The 20,430-nt window shown below is 44.0% G+C and overlaps 1 protein-coding gene across 1 annotated transcript in view; it reads right to left on the bottom strand.

Annotated features, from left to right (window-relative positions):
- Positions 1–13,065: 13,065 nt before the first annotated feature.
- The window catches only part of NDUFV3 (NADH:ubiquinone oxidoreductase subunit V3), an 8,389-nt gene continuing 1,024 nt past the window's right edge, over positions 13,066–20,430 (bottom strand). The window contains exons 3-4 of the mRNA XM_074534366.1: positions 16,967–17,893; positions 13,066–13,347 (exon numbers count right to left, since the gene is read on the bottom strand). Of these exons, the coding sequence (XP_074390467.1) occupies positions 13,196–13,347; positions 16,967–17,893 (1,079 nt within the window). The 3' untranslated portion in view covers positions 13,066–13,195. The remainder of the gene's footprint in view (positions 13,348–16,966; positions 17,894–20,430) is intronic.

Below are 20,430 nucleotides of genomic sequence, written 5' to 3'. Positions count from 1 at the left end.
GACATCCTTCAGCAATTACCAAGCTATGAATATTACAACGGTGTGCAAAACATAACATTCACCTGCATTTAACCTGCTCAGATCACTTCTTGTGCCTCTTGACTGTGTACTGGCAACTCTTTCATAATTAAGCTTTCAAAGGCAACATTTACATAAAGGTGAAGGATGGGCTTCCATGCAGGTGGCAGTAATCTGTACTCATAACTTGTGGAATAAGGCCTGTAATTGCAGTGATAAGACTGGAATACTCTAAAGAGAACAGGCTTTCCCCCAGATTGCCATAAAAATCAGGTGAGTTTTTAAGTGTTGATCTCCTGACAATGGGAGGCCTCTGCAGAAAACCAGTTTCTCCTTTCGTCATTCCAAGGGAATAAGAGGATGTAGTAAGACATGGCAACAGCTTAGATGTCCTCTGGCTGTTTGGAGAGCATTCCCAAGAGCAGCCTTGGTGTGCCCTGTGTGCAGGCACAGCACATTCGCAGCTGCAGCCACAACTTTACGTGCTACAGGAGGAGCCTGGAAAAAACGTGTGATTTACTTTATGGTGGATACAGCTTTTAAGATCTTAAAGCCGAAAATAATGAGTTAACTCAGTCTAAATAAATGCTGTTGCCTGAACTAGATCATGGAGATCTGTGTAACTCGGCTGGGAACACTCCCTCTGGAGAAATTAGGAGCTTGTGTCCCACAGCAGGGCTTGGGCTCAGACCAAGAGCTGGCACTGCAGTGCAGCACTGCTGCAAGGAGTTTCTGTGCAGGCACCAGGGATGCCATCCTTTGGATCAGCTGTGTTGTATCAGGTTTATATTTTTCTACTCTGTTCAGTAGAAAAACCAACTTACTTACAGCCTCCTAAAACAAAAGGAAAAATTAGAAATGTCTTATTCAATATTTCTCCTCATGTTAAATCAAATTTGAATTTTCCAGAGCTGTACATTAGCTGAATCACTGGCTGCACGCTACTCACTCCATCTGTTTATATGGTTGAGTCACTGCATTACCAATATTTTAACACGTTACTTGGAAAGAATTTTGGGCGATCTGGAGGACAACCCCCCAGAGCTCTGTAAGATAATGTTCCCTTCTCTGGGCTCTGTAGCACCATGCTCTACTCAATGCTCCCTTTCTGCTACCAGAAGGATGTTAATTGGAACAAATGGCTATTTTAGGAATAAAAGCACAGCTTCCACTTAAAAGCTGAAGATTGAGCTGTGCTGTAGAAATCCACTGTCACCTCCCTGTGTGCCATGTCTTGCCCTGGGAACTGTGCAAGGAGTGCCATGGTGATGGAACAAACATCTTTCACAACCCAGCATATCTTTTTTCCACTTGAGATACTACAAACAGGTTATTTTCTGAGGGCAAACTGTTTTTAACGATGCCAAAAGCTGAGGGCATTTCACTGTTCAAAGTTTCTTCCAAAAATTTATGTAAATTAAAAAATCATTTAAAAATTGTATGTTAAAAAAATTATTTACCTCTGTGTAGAAGGTCAGGAGGGGCCAAAAAACAGGGCTGAAATACAGAGTCAGAAGGGCAGAGGTGGAATTGCTGACACGCATTTTATTTTACAAAAAACATAAAAAGAGAATATTTTGTATGAATGTCACCATGGAGGACTATGAACGCATTCATGTTATTCTGGGGGTTGAGAAGCAGAAAGTGAAACCAACTGAAATAAAAGAAAACCAGTGAGACTAGTTTTACTTTTCAGACCAGGGGTTAGATCCAACCCTCGCAGAAGTCGGTGGAACAATTCCCACTGGCCTGAGCAGGATTTGGATTCAGCAAAGTGAAATGCAGCAAAAATGACCAGGAAGCACTAATGAAAGGTTCTCAAACACTGCTCTACAGAACACTTTCTGCAGTCCATAGAGACGTGACTTCCCTCTCCATTACTCATTTACTTCCAGCTGCTTTTATGAGTTTCTGCATTTTGGAGCTCTGAAGGGCTGAGAGGTGTTGGTAGCCAGGAATGAGAATGGCAGAGCTGGCTCTTTTGGAGATGGAAGAGGAAAAGGAATAAAGAAGGGACTATCTGAAGGAGCAGAAGGCCATTAAGCTGAGAGGATTAGGTGGCCTTCAGTGAGGATTAGGTGCTTTGCTGCCTAATGCAACTGTCTAGCCAGGCACCTGAGCTCCCAGCACAAGGCAGAAGCAAAGCTGAGCCCCTCACAGACGTCTGCACAGAGCTGAAAGCAAATAGGAAATGCCAAGGGCAGAAGCCTTCCACAAACATTCCCCTTCTCCTCTCTGCCAAGGTGGGATTTGTGGAAACCACCACACACCCCCTCCCCTGGGGTGAAGGCAGCCAAGCCCATCTCTGATGGTCCTGGAGCACTTGCACATCTTCTCCAGGCCCTCACTGACATCCCAGAGCTGACACACGTTCCTACCAGCACATCTGGCTGAAGCCCAGAGCTTTGGAGCAGCCAGGCCTCTGGAGCAGGCTCTGGATCAGCTGATGGGTTGTGTTTGGGGCAGCATTCCCATGAATGCATTCAGGCTCTTCCTCAACACAAGGGGCTGCTGTCATCTGGGTACAAGGACAGCACAGGCATTAGGTCAGAAAAGACCTCCAAGATCATCAAGTTCCACATTTATGGATGTCCCTCTTGTCAGCCAGAGCAAAGCACTGAGTGCCACATCCAGATGTTTCTTGAACACCCCCAGGGATGGGGACTCCACCACCTCCCTGGCAGCCCCTTGCAATGCTTGGCAGCTCTTTCCATGAAGAAATTCTTCCTGATGTCCAACCTGAGTCTCCCCTGGCGCAGCTTGCACCTTTCTGAATCAGAAGTTGCCATCAGAGCATCATATTCAATGGCCAGTGGCAGACTTCTATTCCATTAATTCCTTTATTCCCATTTTTGAACAGATTGCAATTCTACAATGTCCTTTTGCCTGCCAGTTCTCTCCTGGAGTCAGATTACCCAAGTCAGCCTTTCGTCACAAGAAAGAGCAGATACAAGAGACTTTCTAGACAGTTTTTCTAAGATTTACTGATAAGAAAACATTCTAGGAAAGAAAGGCTGTGTCAACACCTTGCAGAGCAGTAAGGTCCAGAGATCCCCATACTGGCTCTGCATGAAACAGCCTTGGATCTGGAAACAGCAGAAGAAGTGCCAACCTCAGGCTGTGCCTGGGTTAGCTGAGAGGCAAATTGGCCTGAGACTGAATGCTGTGCCAGCAAGGCAGTGCTGCTCCTGGGATCCAGGCTTGAATCCCTGCCAGGCTCTGCTTCTTCCTCTGAGGAAGACTGGCCCATTCAGCCCCAGGCTGGGGATGGGCAGCACAGAGATGCTTTGTGCATCCTCCCAAAGCTCTGCAGTGCCTGCAGCTACAGACCCAGCTCCCCCATGGACCACCAAACTGGGCAGTGACTTTTCAGTCCTTTCCAGTTTGCAGCATCCTATTCATTTCCCAGAGCAGGTCAGAGAGATTTAAGCCTCCTCCCACAGAAGGGGTGCACAAAACCCACAGATCCCACAGCCCACACCATGGCTGTAGGGCCTCCTGCACTGGGATTCCTCCTCACCACACACAACATTTATTCATTGACCAGCACAGAAAACAACAGAACAGTGCTCTGCAAGGGGATGTTTCGGTTGGATATCAGGAAAAGCTTTTCACCCAGAGACTGGTTGGGCATTGGAACAGGCTCTTCTGGGCAGTGATCACATCCCCAAGCCTGACAGAGCTCAAGAAGCCTTTGGACAATGCTCTCAGGGACATGGTGGGATTCTTGGGGTCCCAGCTCACAGCTCCAGGCAACAGCCAATGCAGCCCTGGAGAGGAGAGCTGTTAGCAACTCATTCCCTTTTACTCATGTAAGGAGCAAGTCACATCAGTAAGATTTTTCTTTTTTAAATCTAGTAAATGAAGTTCATGTAGACTGCATCTCTTTTCTAATATTCTGTATATTTTCAAAGAAACAAAGAATCCCAGAATGGTGTGGGTTGGAAGAGACCTCAAAGATCCTCTTGTTTCACTCCCCTGCCATGCACAGGGACACTTTCCACTAGACCAAGTTGCTCAGAGTTCCATTGAATCTGGTTTTGAACACTTCCAGAGATGGGGCAGCCACAACTTCTGTGGGCAGCCTGTGCCAGGGCCTCAGCACCCTCACAGGGGAGAATTTCTTCCCAATATCCAGTCTAAACCTACTCTCTGTCAGTGTGAAGCCATTCCCCCTTGTCCTGTCACTCCAGACCCTTGACAAAAGTCCCTCTCCAGCTCTCTTGTAGGGTCCCTTCAGGTATTGGAAAGCCACAATTAGGTCACCCAGCATATTTTGATAGCTTTACTGTCATAAATACAGCACCGATCATGGGCAGAGAGACTACACTGGAATCAGCAGAGACCCTCCAAAAGGTGTCAGAAACAATTCTGCTTCTGGCTTTGCAGGTTCATAGAGCAGGGCCAGCACTGCAGGCCATTTCATGACTAAACCCTGCTCTCCAGAAGTAGTTTAAATTAACAGGAAAGGCAGCAATGAAATCCATGTTTCATTGAGATGTGACTCTTGCTCTGCCCCCTCCCCATTTCAGGGATTTACAGTTCAGCTGCCTCCAGGGTTTGCTGCCCTCAGTTCTACTTTCTGACAACTATCACCAAACCCAGTCAAAATTGTGCTTTTGTTTTGCACTGCCTTCTCCAATTCTCTTCTAAAAATGGTCATGCTTTTGCTTTTCCAGTCACACAGGAATCAAAAAGCTGTTTCAAACCCAGCGTGTTTGTCTCAGTACAACATCCCACATATAAAATGTGTGCCTGCTTTGCATGTCAGTCTTCATTATTTTCTTTACAGATACAGGGAAACAATCATGAGACATATAGTGTATTTTTCTTTCTTCAGTGATTTTTCAGGATGCTGGCATTCCTTTGGCTCCCATGCTCCAGTTTGTGCAACAGACTGCCTTTGCACAGTGAGATTCAATCCTGTCTGCTTTTTGGGACATTCTTGCTTTTTGAAAACTTGGGAACAAAGTTTTACATTATCAAAGGTTTGGTGTTTTGTGTTTTTTCCCCCCAGTTGGTGTAACACAAGCTGCATGCAGCCAGAATCTGTGGTGAGTATAAATTCCAGCTGCTCCCCTGGTCAGTGCAGTGTAGGACACTACTGAGGCAGTTAAACATGGAAAAATGGAAGCTTTCAGAGCCTCCATTTTCCTGTCATACCTAGAGCCAGCCTTGCCCCTTTCTCATGCTCCTGTTCCGTTTTGTATCACCACCTCCACTGCTGACAGTCCTTTTTTCAATGGGAATATCACAGCTGCAGCCCCTGCCAGAATCCCTTGGCAAAGGAGCTGCTCTCTGAGTCAGAGCCTAATGCCATTACAAGGTCTGCAACAGCTGCAGCAGTCAGACATCTGCAAGTCATTTGAACATTTTATGATGAATAAAAACTATCCATTACATAGACCTATACATTATATATTAACCCTAATACTTATTCAGTTACACTAACAATAACCTTTTCCCTCTGCATGCTGTAAACTTCTTTGGCTGCAGCACATGGTAACAGGGATACTCAGAGCTCCAGTCTGGTGGAGCAGTCCCTGTGTACATATTACCTAACTTTTCTACCTATTTAACCATGAAATGATGGAAAGAAAGAAAGAAAGAAAGAAAGTGAATGCAAAGCTATAAAAACTCATACCATGCATAAGGAAACCATTTTTATATAATTGCATGAGACCGCATACGAACAGAGAGGATACAAAACAATGAGAAATGCAGAGGAAGAATGACAACATGGACTCAAAATGTAGAGTGAAGAGATCTGATTATGATATGCACAGATCTCAGAGCCATCCAGATGTCTCCAGCCAGCAACCTGATCCTCAACACTGCAGCCAAACCATTTGAAATCTAAAAAAATCAGAATACCGATGACAGAGGAGCAAGGCTCATGGAAAAAGAAACTGGAGTTGTGAGTAGTTAAAATCCTTTAAAATAATAACGATAATAAAGAAACATAAATGTGGTTTCATGAAGGAAATATATCCACAGCCACAAATTATGAAGTCAGCCCTCCAGGACATTGCATTCCTCGTGCAACCTGCTGAGCTCGCTGCACATAAAGAGGTGTAAAATGCACTCACTGGCTGGGTGACTTCAGCATGGAGCCCCATGTGTGACTCCCTGCCTCTGAGTCCTCTACATATCTACACTTTACAACACCAAATGCAAACTGGGCAACACGTACCTCTCCCTGAGTTTCACCATAAGACTTTTAAAGAGACAAGGAGAAAGTCTGGCATGACAGAAGTTACCATAAATTCTCCATGAGGTTCATCCAGAGCCAGAATTTTCCTAGCAATCCATATGCACATCAATATGATTTCATGTTTGTTCGTTTGCATCATTTGCAAATTCTTTGGGTTCTCAGAAATGCACCCCTACTGCTTCCCATTCACTTTTAATCTGTATTTCACGTGGCAGTTTGGTGCCCATCATAACAGCAGGATTGCTTTGGAAGCAGAATGTCAATTAACTTCCACTTTCACACCAAGTTAAATGTGTGGATTAATAAACTGGAGAACAGTGTAGGTTTAAGTAAGAATCAGCCATTAGAATTGCCTTACAGTTAGAAAAGTGACTTTTAGGAAATGTTTTCTTGACTCCTCTGTGCAGTCAGAGGCCAAACTGTTTATTTCACTGGCAATCCATCTTTATTGCTTGTGTTGGCTTTAATGTTTCCATTCAGACAATCCACACATTAAATATGAGAAAGGCCTTAATATCCTAAAATCCTAATAAGTTTACAAACCATTCATTTAAAGTGGATTCAAAGGGAGTCCAGCAAAGTTCTTTTTTTTTTTTTGAAGGGTCAGAAAAGCATTACATTTCAAGGATGAAAACTTTACCTCTGACAGATGGGACACTACTCAACGTGACCAAATCCCTGCTATCATTTTGTGGAGCACCTAAAAATCTTTTAAAAAAGAAACAAAATTTTTTAAAAAATAAACAAAATTTTTTAAAAAAGGAAAAAAAAAAAAAAGGGAAAATCCTGGCCCTTCTGATGGGGACAAAGATAACTTACCCAGCGTGACGTGACGCAATGATGCCTTTCTAAGTCAGCAGCCAGCCAGCTGTCTCCCTGCTGCTGCTCCTGCTTTTCCCATGCTCTGGAGGAGCAGGGCTGGAGCAGCCAGGCCACTTGCACAGCCGCTGTCAAGTCAAAGGGCAAGAGCAAAGCTTAGAATAAACACGTTGTTTTCACCCGCTCGCTTGAAGTGCTGCCAAATCTCTAAACATCAGCGCGCATAAATCGGTGAGGATCACGGAGCCCGAGGCCTGAGCAGCAGCTGGAATCTTGTAGCTGTTACCTGGAATCCTAAAACAGCTTCCCCATTCCTTGGGGCTACGTGGAAAAGCTCAGAAAACACAATCATAAAAGTGCAGCCAACACCAAGGAAAAGAAACCCCCAATTATTTCTTTCCTTGGTTCTCTTTTTTTATAGTCATCTCAAATTTGCAGTGATGGAAGCAGAGGGGGGAGGAATGGGGTGTCCTTTTGGAGATCTTTAAAGATGCTGGTTTTCCAAGAAGAAAGCAGCCATTGATTCTAGAGATAAATACTGGAGTTATTCAGAGGGGAGGAAGACTGAAGATAAGCAGCTCTGGGCCCAGCAGTGAAACCCAAACAGCAGGAGCTGAGCAGCTGCAGGAAGGGTAGACTGGCCGATTTTTCTCAGTCCAATGGTGACCTTCAAGAGGCAGGAGTGGGGCAGAGTAGTGAAGTTCCCTCCCTGAACTCCAAAATTCAACAGCTTTGAAATGGTTCTTCAGCAAGGACTTGAGAGAAAAAGCTCCTTCTCCACATCCAGCTGCCAAGAGAAAAGGAGTTGAAAAACACCCATTTCTTATGGCTAACGGGAGGGTGATATAAAAGATGGAGTCCATTGACTGGTGTCCAGAGACAACAACCTGGTATGAATTCCAGCACCATTCCACTTCCCAGCAGCTGGATTTCTCACCAGGGTGGATTGCTGGTTTTGGACACCTCCCCATTTTTTTCCTGTCTGTTAACAGTCTTCCACTAGTAAGTATTTGGAACAGTTGTAAAGCTTTTTTTGTATCTCAACGGCCTCGCCATTGCCTGAATGCAGTTTCAAAATCTCTGGCATTTCTGCCCAGCCTATCTGAAGTGTATTTTTGTCACGCTGTTAATAAGCACTGCATCTCCTGGGAGAACCTCAGCTAGCTCAGAGCTCTTAAACAATGTGTGCCCCCAAGACAGAAGTTGTGAGGAAAAAATGTTTCCCATGTTTTACTCGTTTTTATTCTGGGTTGCTCGCTAAATAGATGTGATGTACAAAGAGAAAGTTGGGACCACTAACTCCTCATCTATAAAGTAAGGATGAGAACCTAAGGAATTATGCAATTTTCCAGGCAGCCAGAGGTCTCACAAATGATCCAGTCCAACACCTGAGTCATAAGGACTCATAAGGACTCATTAGGACCATCCTTGCTCTCAGTTCCTGCATTTTCCTTCTGTTCTCGGAGTTTCTTTCCAGCTCCCCTCCCTTTCCTCCCAGTCCTCAAACCATAGGATGCAGCTCACTTTTAGGAATACCCCAGGAGGCTTTGGGAAACATCCATGCAGTTCAGAATGGCCTTGTCTGGAATGATTTTAAGCTAAATTTAAAAAAGCATGGGAGATGCCTTTTGGAAAAGGAGCACCTGGAAATGAGCAATGAAAGTGTGGAGGGTTGGTGCTCTCAAGTCCCTTTCCAAGCCTCCAGGGAAGGGAAACTCTTGCTCCCTTCTTTGAGGCACAACATGAGCATTTGTGTAGCACAAGGTGTGCTATAGGTTGCAGATTTCCTCTCCCCTGCCAGAGAGATGCTGTCACACATTTTAGAAACCAGTTGTACCCCCATGGACAAATGGAATAGCAAGAGCACCTCACTATCATGGACAGACCAGAAACAGAAAATGAAGCAAAATCCACAATCAAAACTAGCAAGCATAAATAATCTACATGAGCTCATTTTTTACATTACTGCTTTAGGAAATGTCTGTTTGGGAAGGGGCACTGCCACTTGAACCACATTTCAGACTGGAGTAACAAAAACAAGCCCATGAAGAGTTTTAGGTGTTGATTTTAACAAAGACATGTGGCCTTGGCTCTGTGAGTGTTAGAAGTTAAAATGCATATAGTCTGTGGTGCTATGGATTTACAGAAACTTGTTCCTGTCAATCTATTTTGCAGTTAAAAGTTTGTAAAGAGGCCAGGAGAGACCAAAACAAATTTTGAGACTGACTCCACACACTCAGCCAAAGTTTTTGGGATATTTCATTATAAATTCATGTACTTAAACTTATGTCTTTAACTATGCATTGACACATTCTACCCCAAAACTGCCACATATCCACGACTTCCAGAGGTGGGTATGAATTTCTAAGTGTAATTGAATGTGTGTAGTCAAAAATAAAAAAAGGAGGAGCTCAAAAATATTTGTAAATTGTATTAGGAGTGATCCTGAACTGAACAATGAGGATAATATCTAAGCATTGAAATAATAGAATCATAGAATAAATTATTTAAAATTGCACTAAAAAGAGCCACATGAGAGGAGAAGGAATATCTGGGAACTTGGTGGGATATTTTGTTTAAAATCCTAAGAGTTTAATGTTACTCAGAGGTCAGAGGATCTCTGGTTAAGGAGTCAATCATTCAGGTGTTACAGAAGTAGCCTGGTATGAAGGGGACAATAAGGGGGATTCCTGCCTTTAATCACGTCCTTGAAGGGGGCAGAAAGGACAAAACCAGGCTTGTCAGAAATGTGGAGTAAGGAGCAGCATCAGGAGACAAAAAAAATTCTAATTCTAAAAAAAGTCTAAAATTCTAATTCTAAAAAAATTGCAACAGGTAAAGGCTTTTTGTTTGTCTTTTAAATCACAGGAGTTTCCAAATGCTGGAGAAGGTGACCAGAGAGCCTGCAGGATCTCCATCCTTGAGTGTATTTGGAACTCAACTGGACAAGGTCCAGGACAAGTTGATCTAACTGCAGCTGCTGCAGAGCAGAGAATTGATCATCTCAGGATTTCCAAGCTCAGTCTGCACAATTCTGATGTTTTGATGCTACACTGGGTACTGGGAGTGTGTTTTCTGCTCACTCATTGCACATCAGCCACTGAGTTGTTTTTGTTTTTTAATTCCATCAGGAATTCCAATTGTTTGGAATAGACAAGCAATGGCATTTCTTGTGGTGAGAGAAAAGACTGGGGCAGGTTTTTAGGGCTCAGTGGATTTGTTCTGGTTGTTGAACACTGGGGACATTCTGTGGAAGTTCTGTCAGTGCACTCAGTGAAAAGTCTCATTTGAAAGAAAACTTGAAGAGATCCTTATAGATTTCAGTTCTCATCATGACTGGAGGCCACAGGAAGCCCCAGAAGGAGCAGAAAACTCTTGAACTTGTAATGCCTAAAGCTGTAATAGCACAGGCTGTGTTTGCAGTACCACTTCTGGACCTTGGATCAGGGGTTTCCAATGCCTGTCCAGAACCTGATGAGTTCCAAGCTACTTTGAAAGATCAAAATGTGAGAAAATGATGAAAAGCAATTTTGTGCAAAATTGCACTTAAAAAAATACATAAAGTTTAAAAACCATCCCCTTTGATAAGGAAAGTGGTAGCTTCATATTTCAGTGAGAGGAAAGTGAATTCCAATTTCCAGATTTTCTTGTACTCCCCCAGTAATACAATTTACACTGAAAACCCCACTTCTGATGTCTGTGCTGGGCTTGAACAGCTGGCTTTCACAGTAACTAAGCTGAGACTTAATTTCTTTCACATTTGAGGTTTTCCAGGAATTATGTTAGCATCCTGGATTATACATTCTTCCAAACAAGATCCCTGATTTATCTGACAAGTGCCTAGCACAGCAAGACAAAGTTCCTAACATTACAGAATTTGAGCATATTGTGTCACATCCTGCTTGAAATTTAAATGTTAGCATATGACTCAAGCACAGCAACATCTGATAATAGCCAAGGACAAAAACATGACGCCTTTTTCATTGAAATCCAGGAAAACACAACAGTGGGAAAAAATTCTTGGTGCCTTCCTTGCACAATCTGCCTTCCCAGGGCAGACTGGTTCACTGAGCAGGGCAAACCTAAGACATGCAGCACAAGAGTTATGAGGTTGTTTGACTTCCAGCTTCATTTAGATGTGCAGAAAGATCACCAGAAGACACCAAGGCAGGGTTACATGTAGAAAAAGCATCCACCATTAATTTTTGCTGTGATCTTGAAACAAGGGTAGCAAAATGCTTGTCCCCAAACCAGAGAGAATCTCCTTAGTTAGAAATGGAGCTGAGCAGAGGGTGGGAATTGACTGATTGCAAGATACATTTCTACCTCAGCCCACTCTTCCTGGGCTGATGCAGTCTCTGCTTAGAACACCAACCCTCCTGAGAAATAAAAAGGGCACAAGTTGAGCAAGTCTGACTCCCAGCAGCCAGCGGTGACAGCTACTGTAGGCAGCCAGAGTAAATACACATTTCACTTTTACTGCACAGTCTGACAATCTGCAGCCTCCTTCTGCAGTCCCAGAGCAGCTCAGAGCACAGTTCAGCACCAGTGCAGCTCTGGGGCTCAGGTAATAACAAATCACAGCAGCATTACTGGGGCCTCCTGTGGGTCCTTCACAAAGGAAGACCCCAATTCTTTCATGTTTTTAATGCTAGCAGCAAATTTCTCTCCCTTTTACAAGTACAGACTACATGGGACCACTGGTGTCTCCAAGTGACTTTCTGCTCTTTATTCCTCAGCACGTGGATTTATACATTAACAGATTTCTAAATTTCAGCTGGAGTCACTAACATGCTCTTTATTTTTTACAGGACAATAAAATTGCTTGCCAGGGGTTTCTGACTTAAAATTCTGCACAGCAAATTGATGTAGGCCTCTTGATCCTTCTTACCACATTTTTGCCAAGTTACAGTATAAAATATCTGCTCTACTAATTGCACCCAGGGATTCACATCCAATATCCAGATAGACTCCTAAAGCTGACTCTGTTTTCCCTTTGATCTTGCCTGGTCTGTTGCTTGAGAGAATACAGACAGGTGATGGAAAATGCTGGAATTATTGCAAGAACTGCTTAAAGGCCAATTAACTCCAAAAAAGACCAAAATGAACAAGAAGCCAAAATGGAACTAAACCCACAACAGCTGGCGGCCATCAAGGCGATTTTCCCAGAAGGCAGAAGAGTGTTACTAATAGGATGGAAACACAGAATTTACTGAGACCAACTGTGACTGCTGATAACGTGCACTGAGAAGTGCCTCATGGCTCACATTTGCTGCAGAGCAAGAATGAGGCTGGACAGCAATTTGAACTTTTAGTGTGGGGAAAAAAAGAAGTGGGAAATTAAACATACTCCCAACAATTAGTACCAGGAGCTGTTTTTACCCCTATGGTGTTTTCATGACATTTAAAAATAACAGTTCAAGTGTTTCTATCCATAGAAATAGGTTTTTTCCTCAAAGTTTAATCAATGCAGTAAAAGTCTATTAGGAACTGCCCACTGAGATTCTCATACATTTAAAATTATTTCAATTACTGCTGGAGCCCCCAACAGATGATTAAATAAAGTTGTATGTTCTGTTCTCCCTTTACAAGAGCAGAGGTTTTGAGATGTTTCAATCACATTACATAAACTTGCATTCCTCCACTAACACAAAACATTCACTCTTGCCACAGGAGACAAACACTCCTTGTGCTGCTCCCAGCCAATGATTTTAACTCCCAAATCCAGAGAAAACATTACCCCTTCAGAGCTGGGAGCACATTTGTGTGCAGGGAGCACAGCCCACTGCAGTACAGGGACACCAAATGAAACAGGAGCTGAACCCCACAGGAATCTTTGATGTGGTCCTGTAAGAATGGTCAGTATCCAAAGTTTGGAGACACTGAAAAGACTTTTTTACACTATCACCAAATAATATATATGGAGAGGTAGAAAAGATACTTTTATTCAGTGATGATTCATTTGCAGTTCACTCATAAAAGACAAGAAGTGAGGGACTCCAACAGCCAGGAAGAACTGTTCAAAAGCCCAAGTTATTAAGCCTTTATTATTTATTATCTGATTTCAATGATACAGATGAAGCAACAGTGCTAAACAGAACAATTCCCCATCCTGCCTGGGTGTTTGCTGTAGGTGTGGCTGTCTCAGTGCCTTGGGGATGGTCTTCCAGAGGATGGCTGAGGCTGCCTGTACTTTGCAAGGATGGCAACATAATCGTGGAAGGTGAACGTGTGGTAGTCGTGGTGCTGCAGGTTCTTGTAGGTGGAATTATCCCACTCCTCCTCTGGAGCAGGCTCTGTGAAAACAAACAGCAGCTGGTGACTATGAGGGTGTCACACCAGAGGACAATGTTTTTAAGCCCTGAGTCAGCCTTAATAAATTGTCAGATCCCTCATCCAGTCAGTATTTGAAAGAAAAAGAAGTCAGCAACTTGAAGAAAAGGAGAAGTTTACTAAGTCCAGCTGGTGCCTAAAGCAGCACATGCAATGGGGAACAGGATCAGCACAAGGAATCTCAGACAGGTTTTGAACCCAAACCACCACCCAATGCTGGGGGTGCACAGGGCAGAACATTCCCTTTATCTCTGCAAGACATATGGCTGCATTTCCTGGCTTTCTCATCTTTGCCTTGGTTTTCAGTCCAGCCAGAACAGTAGGTGACATTCTTAGCAAACCAGGAGGGGCAAAGGAGCAGTACAAATGATGTATCATCCTGTCAGACCACGAGATACAACTCCCAGAGCTGCTTTACAGATTGAGTTCTTGCCATGGGGAGAAGCAATGGAATTAGCAAGATCTCCACCATTTAATTTCAAATGTGGTTATACCAAACAGTAATCTTTCAAGAGCCTTTGATGTAAATTTATTTTCTTGTAAATATAATCTTCTAACCTTTGTATTAACTCTCCTTCAAAAAAGAATAACCCAATAAAGTTATTTAGAACTCATTACTTCCTCTAAAGCCAACATTAATTCTTACGCTTTTAGAATATTATGCAGATCTAGGCAGTATCATTTACATAAAAGGTTCTTACACAGGCTGACTTTACAACCAAGCAAATTGCAAGAAATAAAACTTTACTCCCAGTGTTAATTTATTCTTGTATACCCAGAGTTTTAACAACAGAAGAAGACACACAGTGTAGTGAAAAGCTTTGTTGTAGAAATTTATGTGTGGTGGTTCAGGTCAGATTGTATTAAGCCCTTATAAAAACACAAGAACTTGAACACCAGGATTTCCCTTTACTCATGACACAAATACTGCAGTGTGAAGCTGTCAGATTAAGAGAAACATCCATAGCATTTAGCAAGGCTTGCTTATAAAACTCAAGGTAGTAAGTGATGGTTCCAGCAAAGCATGACAGGAAATATCCCTGTGCTGCTGCTCAGCTCTCCTGACACAGCTCACAGGAGGGAGATCAGGGAGAAAAGGCAGATGATGCTCTTTGCTGCAAAGAGCCCCAGGAACAGGCAGGGGGAGGCAAGAGCAGCTCAACCTGCAAGAGCCAGATCCAAATTCAGACAGATGTGCAGGAAGGGAGGCAGATGGAGCCTTGTTCTTCCTGCCCAAACACACTGCACTTGGCTTCTCAAGGAAAAATTTATTCCTGAGTTCATCCTCCCCTCACTTCACCCTTCATCTCTGCTTTGTCTCCTAAGGAGCAAGCACTTCTTGGGATGCTCTTCTGAAATGAATCACAGGCCCATTCCTGAGCTCCCAGCTACAACCTTGCTCCTCACTCAGCAGTTTTTGTTCAAGGCAGCAGTTTTTGCTGACTGCTCTACAAAGGGATGACATCACCTCAACATCCAGGTTTGCACTGAGAAAAATTCTTTTTACATCTTTTGTGTGGCTGCTGCAGAGATTGCAGACATAAAGACACAGGGGCAGGGCAGAAGTAGGAGTTACAGTGGGACAGTCAGCTGTGAATGTTCAACAAGGAAAAGCAGTGGCTGCTCTCAAAGAAGGAAGAGAGAACAGGATACATGTGGAGAAAAAAATGTTTGAGCATCTAGAACTCCATTGTGGATGAATGGTGAGAAAAGCATCATCTGTAGATAAAACAAAGAGCCCTCCCCAAATTTTTGTTGTTTTTACAAGAAAGCTTATGCTGCTGACTGCAACAAGGAACAAGCAAATCAAAATGTCATTTGCCAACAGTGCTGCATTTTGGTTTATAAACTGCAGATTTATTTAGGTTGGAAAAGACCTCCAAGACTGAGTCCAGCACAGAGTGCCAGTTTCAGTCATCTGAGCTGCCATCAAGGAAGAAGGAAAGGAAACATGAAATGATGAGCAAACTGACCCCTGAAACAGAAGGCAGGCCTTTTACTCAGCACCCTCTCCTGGAAGCTGACATAAAAGTGCAATTACATTGTCCCTTAACCTGGTCAGGCACTTCAGAGTCACAGAATGGCTGAGGTTGGAGGATACCTCTGTAGGTCAGCTGGGCCAACCCCAAATGCTCAGGCAGGGTCAGCTACAGCAGGAGCCCAGGGCCCTGCCCAGAGAGATCTGGAGTGTCCCCAAGGATGGAGACCCCACCACCTCTCTGTGCAACCTGGGCAGTGCTCCATCACTCACAGGAAAATGAGTGTTTACTGATGTTCAGGCAAAACCCTGTGTTGCAGTTTGCACCCACTGCTTCTTGTCCCACCGCTGTGCACCACTGAAAAGCCTCAGCTCTGTCATCTCTGCACTCCCCTTGTTATTTCCATATATATGTTATTTCCATATCTGTCTAAACCTTCTCTGTTCTAGGCAGGACAGTCCCAGCTCTCTCAGGAGAGATTCTCCAGTCCCTCCATCACTCAGTGGCACTTTGCTGGTCTCTGTCCAGCATTCCCACATCTCCCTTGCACTGGGGAGCCCCACAGTGAACACTGCACCCCAGTGCACCTCAGCAGGGCAGGAGCTGCAGCTCCCTCAGCCTCCTCCCAGCTCACCCCTGGTGGCCTCTGCTGCAAGGGCACATTCCTGGCCCACTGCTGTTCCCTTGGCCCCCAGGGCCTTTCCTGAAGGATGATACTAATCAACCTTAAATTAATGCTGCTTTTACTTCCAGCAAGCAAATTCTTTAATTCAAAGTAGCAGTCAGAAAAGGGGTCTCAAGAATGGCAGATTTATATTGCCTAAGATGAAAAGCAGAATTTCAGCAGATCAGGACAGAGAGACATCTGCTACTGAGAGAGACAAAATGAGATCAGCAGGAGCATCAATGAACAGGAGGGCAGGAAATGAGAAGGGTAGGTCAGACAGGGAAGCACAGCTGAGGAGATGATTGTGTGATGGTGTTTCCTGAAAACACAGCCCTGGCTCCTCCCAGCTCTCTACAACACTGACTCACTACTTCCACACGAGTTGCTTTTGCAACCTTCCAGGCTCACAATCAGCAGTGCCTGTTTCTGGCATTACACTATGGTTTCTCGAAGTCTTCTGAAATCTGAAACATTGACAGCTTGGGAAAAAACCCATCAAAACAAAGCCCCCCAAAAAACCCAAAACAAAACCAGAAAGATGGCAGGGTTTAAGCATCAATGAGATGGCACCAAATTTGACTCATGAGAATGGCAGCCACCAAAGCCTTCCAAGAACAGAGAAGAATGAAAACAAGTGTTGTCATATAAAACCCATGATTGTGCTCACAGTGGAAACAATCTTGTTTCCATTTTATAAGTAACTGTTTTATGAAAGTATAAATACAGAGAAATGAAACCACTTCCTTTCCCAGCATAGCTGGAGACTGAGTATTACTGACAGCTTATAACAATTAGCAGTGAACAATTTATCTTCCAGAGAGTCACTGCCACTCTGCCAGCTTCAGTAGAAAGATCAGAGAAGATGTAGAAACCCTTTAAAAAAGTCAAACCCTAGCCCAGATGAACCAATAGAGTTCAAACAATTGAAAGCTGTACCCTCTGTTGTGCTGCCTTCTCCAGCCTGGGCTCCTTCCTGCGTGGTCTCCTCCTTTGCTGTGGTGCCCATCACCAACGTTCTGCTTCCAGGAGTCTCTTCCACTTTAGGAGCAGTCACTTCTTTTGCTTCCAACTTCTGTGCCTCCTTCATCTTTTCCTTCTCTCCTCTGGATAGCAGATCTTGCTTTTTGTCTTCCTGAGTCACTGCTGAGGCTTTCAGTCCAGTGGACTTTTCCTCCACATGATCAGATTTAGCAGTGACATCGCTGAGGCCCAGACTTTTCAGCACATGTGGTTCTAAGCCCGGCTTCTGATCTTTTGGAGGGGATTTTACTTTGGGGTCTCTTGCTTTGGGTTTTGATGTTTCCTGGCTGACTGATGCTTTAGAAAAGCTGACCTGCTTAACAGGAGAGACGTCAATCTCTGGTTTGCGTGGCAGCTTCTTAATTCCATATTCTTTGAGGGATTTCTGGGACAATTTCTCTTTTGTCAGCGTGGATGCCTTTACTGCTACATTCTCAGAAAAGATGGGATCTCGTCTGGGAAACTCAACTTTAGTTTTAGTGGCAACTTTTGAATCACCAACACTTTCATCCTCAGAATCTGAGCTAGAATCTGAGCTGGATGAAGATGAAGACTGTTTCTCAGCTAACTTTTTCCTCTGGCCTCCTCCTCTTGCAGGTGTGCTGAGCTTTTCCCCCTCACGGGAGGAAACAACTCCTCGCTGAGGAAACGCAACCTGAGTTTTTCTTGGCTTGGGCATCCTTGTGTCTTCAGCAGATTCTGCAGCTTCCTTGAGGGTGGTACTAGAACTGCTCTCACCTTTGTCTGCAGACAGCAGGAGAGAGCTGGAAGACAACATTTTACGAAATTCAACTGGTGCCTTCATGGCAAGCAGCTTGGTGCTCCCCTGTGGTGCCGCTACATCTAGGAAACGGCATAAAGAGGATTATCATCATTGGCTCTGACATCACTAGCACTGATCTTAGTCACAGTTTTAACTTTCAGACATAATCTGCTACTAAAATAAACTGAAAGTAATTATAATACAGGCATTGCAAAGCAGAAAGGTTTTAGACTTTTTAAGTTAAGGGAACTGGAGTTCTACTAGCATGGAACAGTTTTTGCTGCTGCGATGCTGAAACTCGAGAGACAAACCCTTGTGTTCCTCTCTTTGCCAGACCAAAGCCAGGCTTTACCAAGAGCTGGTTTTCCCTGTGCCTCAACTCTGCAGCACTGGAAGAGGTCTGCAGACACTTCCCTATCCCAGGTGAGCATTAGGATGGCTCAGCCAAGCTCTTCAATGCTGCAGAGACAGCCCTGGTCTGTGAACAAGCCAGCGAAGCAGAGACAGTGAAGAGCCACAGCCAGAGCTGCTTGCAGGAGTTACCCTGGGAGCAGAGGCAGGGATGAGTCCCAAAAGGAAAAGCAGCAGTGAGAGACACTGAGGCCATCCATGAAAATGTTCCTTGTTCACTGCCCCATGAGCTGCCCCCACAGCTCAACACCATCTCCCCAAGCCCTCATCTCCTCCGGGCTTCACTCCCTATTGCTGCCTTGAGACCTTTGTTAAAGGGCTCACAGAAGATCTCCTGATGCTCCACGTTTGTTTCTGTCTCAGATTCTTCTCCCTCATGGATACCTGCACTCAACTAAACTCTCCAGACAAGGAACCAACACTTGAAGGAGAAAGCAGCAATTTTCAGGTCCTTTCAGGGAATACATAATATCCCTTGGATGTTTATCATCCTCAGGAGGCTGAGCAACAGCAAACACTGTTGTGGTTACAGAAAGCAGGAGGTGAAGGAGGGCTGGGAGCACACTGAGAAGATTCACCACAGCTGAAATTGGCTACAGCAAAGCCAACTCCATTACAAGTTGCACCCCTTCCAACCAGCAGCAAAATTCAACAGATTCCAGCCCATTGTGCAGATTTTTCTGTAGAGTTTAGAAATCCAGATCTACTTTATATGCCCATAAACCAAATACAGCTTTCCCCTCACTGGTATTGTGTGGTAATACCTTGTATGATTCAAGGAGTTATTACCATTAGTTCTGAACAGAAGCAAGTCTTTAGCAATGTCTAAATGAAAACATCACAGAAGAGACAAGCACATGAAAACAAAAGCAAAGTATTTAAGAAAGAAATGCAAAGACTTATCATAACAAAACACAGTAAAAGAAGGTATCAAGTTTACAGGTAGTATTTGGAATAATTTGAAGCACATACTTCTCTCTGCCAGATGGAAGGTGCAGGATGGGAAGGAAGGGCAGGGGGAGGCAGGAGGATGGGCAGCCACCTTTGGAACAGGTCTGACTCCCTGACCCAGCCAAACAGCAGCCTGGAGAAACTAACACGTGAGGAGGAAGAGTCACTCAGGATGGAAGAGCTCCTCAGAGAAGCAGAGAAAAGGTTAAACTAACACAAGGATGGCAAAGGAAGGATAGAAAAGGGAAAGCTGAGCAAAACCTGAAGAAGTATTAATGTTAAAACATCCTAAGAAACCAAGTAAGCAAGGAAAATTCAACTTGACCACTAGTGACTGGGATAATACTTTAAACAGTTCAGTTAGGATAAGTGAAAAAGATTTTATGATTAAAAGCTGAAAGATCCAACACAACTGATCCACTTTAATTAGGGTATTTCAAACTTTGCACCAGGCTAACCTGTACCTGCATCACTATGCCAAAAGAACAACAGCCCCAGATCAGTCACAGAAACACCATTCCCATGTGCTCCCCCTGCACATCCCCAGCAGGAATCTGGGCTGCTCACACTCAGAGAGGTGTCAGGCAGAAATCACAGCTCTACTTCCCATCATTGACTCTGTGTGTAAACACAACCATCTTATCAAAGCAAGGAAAATGTGCACATCCTGTTCCAGCCAGAGTCTGGCAAAGGCAGCTGCATCCTATACATCTTAATTCTGTACATCTTAATTAACCTGGAGTGTTTGCAGGGGGAGCTGCTGGCCTGAGAGAGCTCCTGACACCAATCAGAGCTGCAGGGCAGGGAATCCAGAAACTGATACCAAAGTGCATCTCAAACACACTTAATGCAAAAAAATAAATCATAATAAAAAGCAATTTGCTGTTCAATCAATCTATGCAGTGAAGGCTTTCTTAATGCAACAGCCAGGTTTTTATTTGCTTTGGCATTTAAGGAGGTGGCAGAAGTCTGCCTTCAGCTGCTCTTTCAGTCATCTTTTCAACAGCAGGCAACAAGTCTGATCACTCCTACATGTGGTTCATGGAGCTTTCCTGTTTCAGCACCTGGATCTCTAATTTGGGACAGGAAACCTCACTGAACCACTGAGCCTCCTTTATACAAACAAAACATCAGCCTCTGAAATTTGTATTCCTGCTCTGACTCAGGGATAAAAAGGGCTCAAATACTCCTCAATGCAGGACGCAGGGCAGCATCCAAACCAAGGTTCAGCCTTGCAGATCCATGGGACAAGAAG

The sequence above is a fragment of the Zonotrichia albicollis genome, chromosome 2 (assembly GCF_047830755.1).
Source record: "Zonotrichia albicollis isolate bZonAlb1 chromosome 2, bZonAlb1.hap1, whole genome shotgun sequence".
Taxonomy (NCBI): Eukaryota; Metazoa; Chordata; class Aves; order Passeriformes; family Passerellidae; genus Zonotrichia; species Zonotrichia albicollis.
The sequence above is the reverse complement of the archived record's forward strand: the minus strand, read 5'-3'. Positions and strand labels throughout refer to the sequence as shown.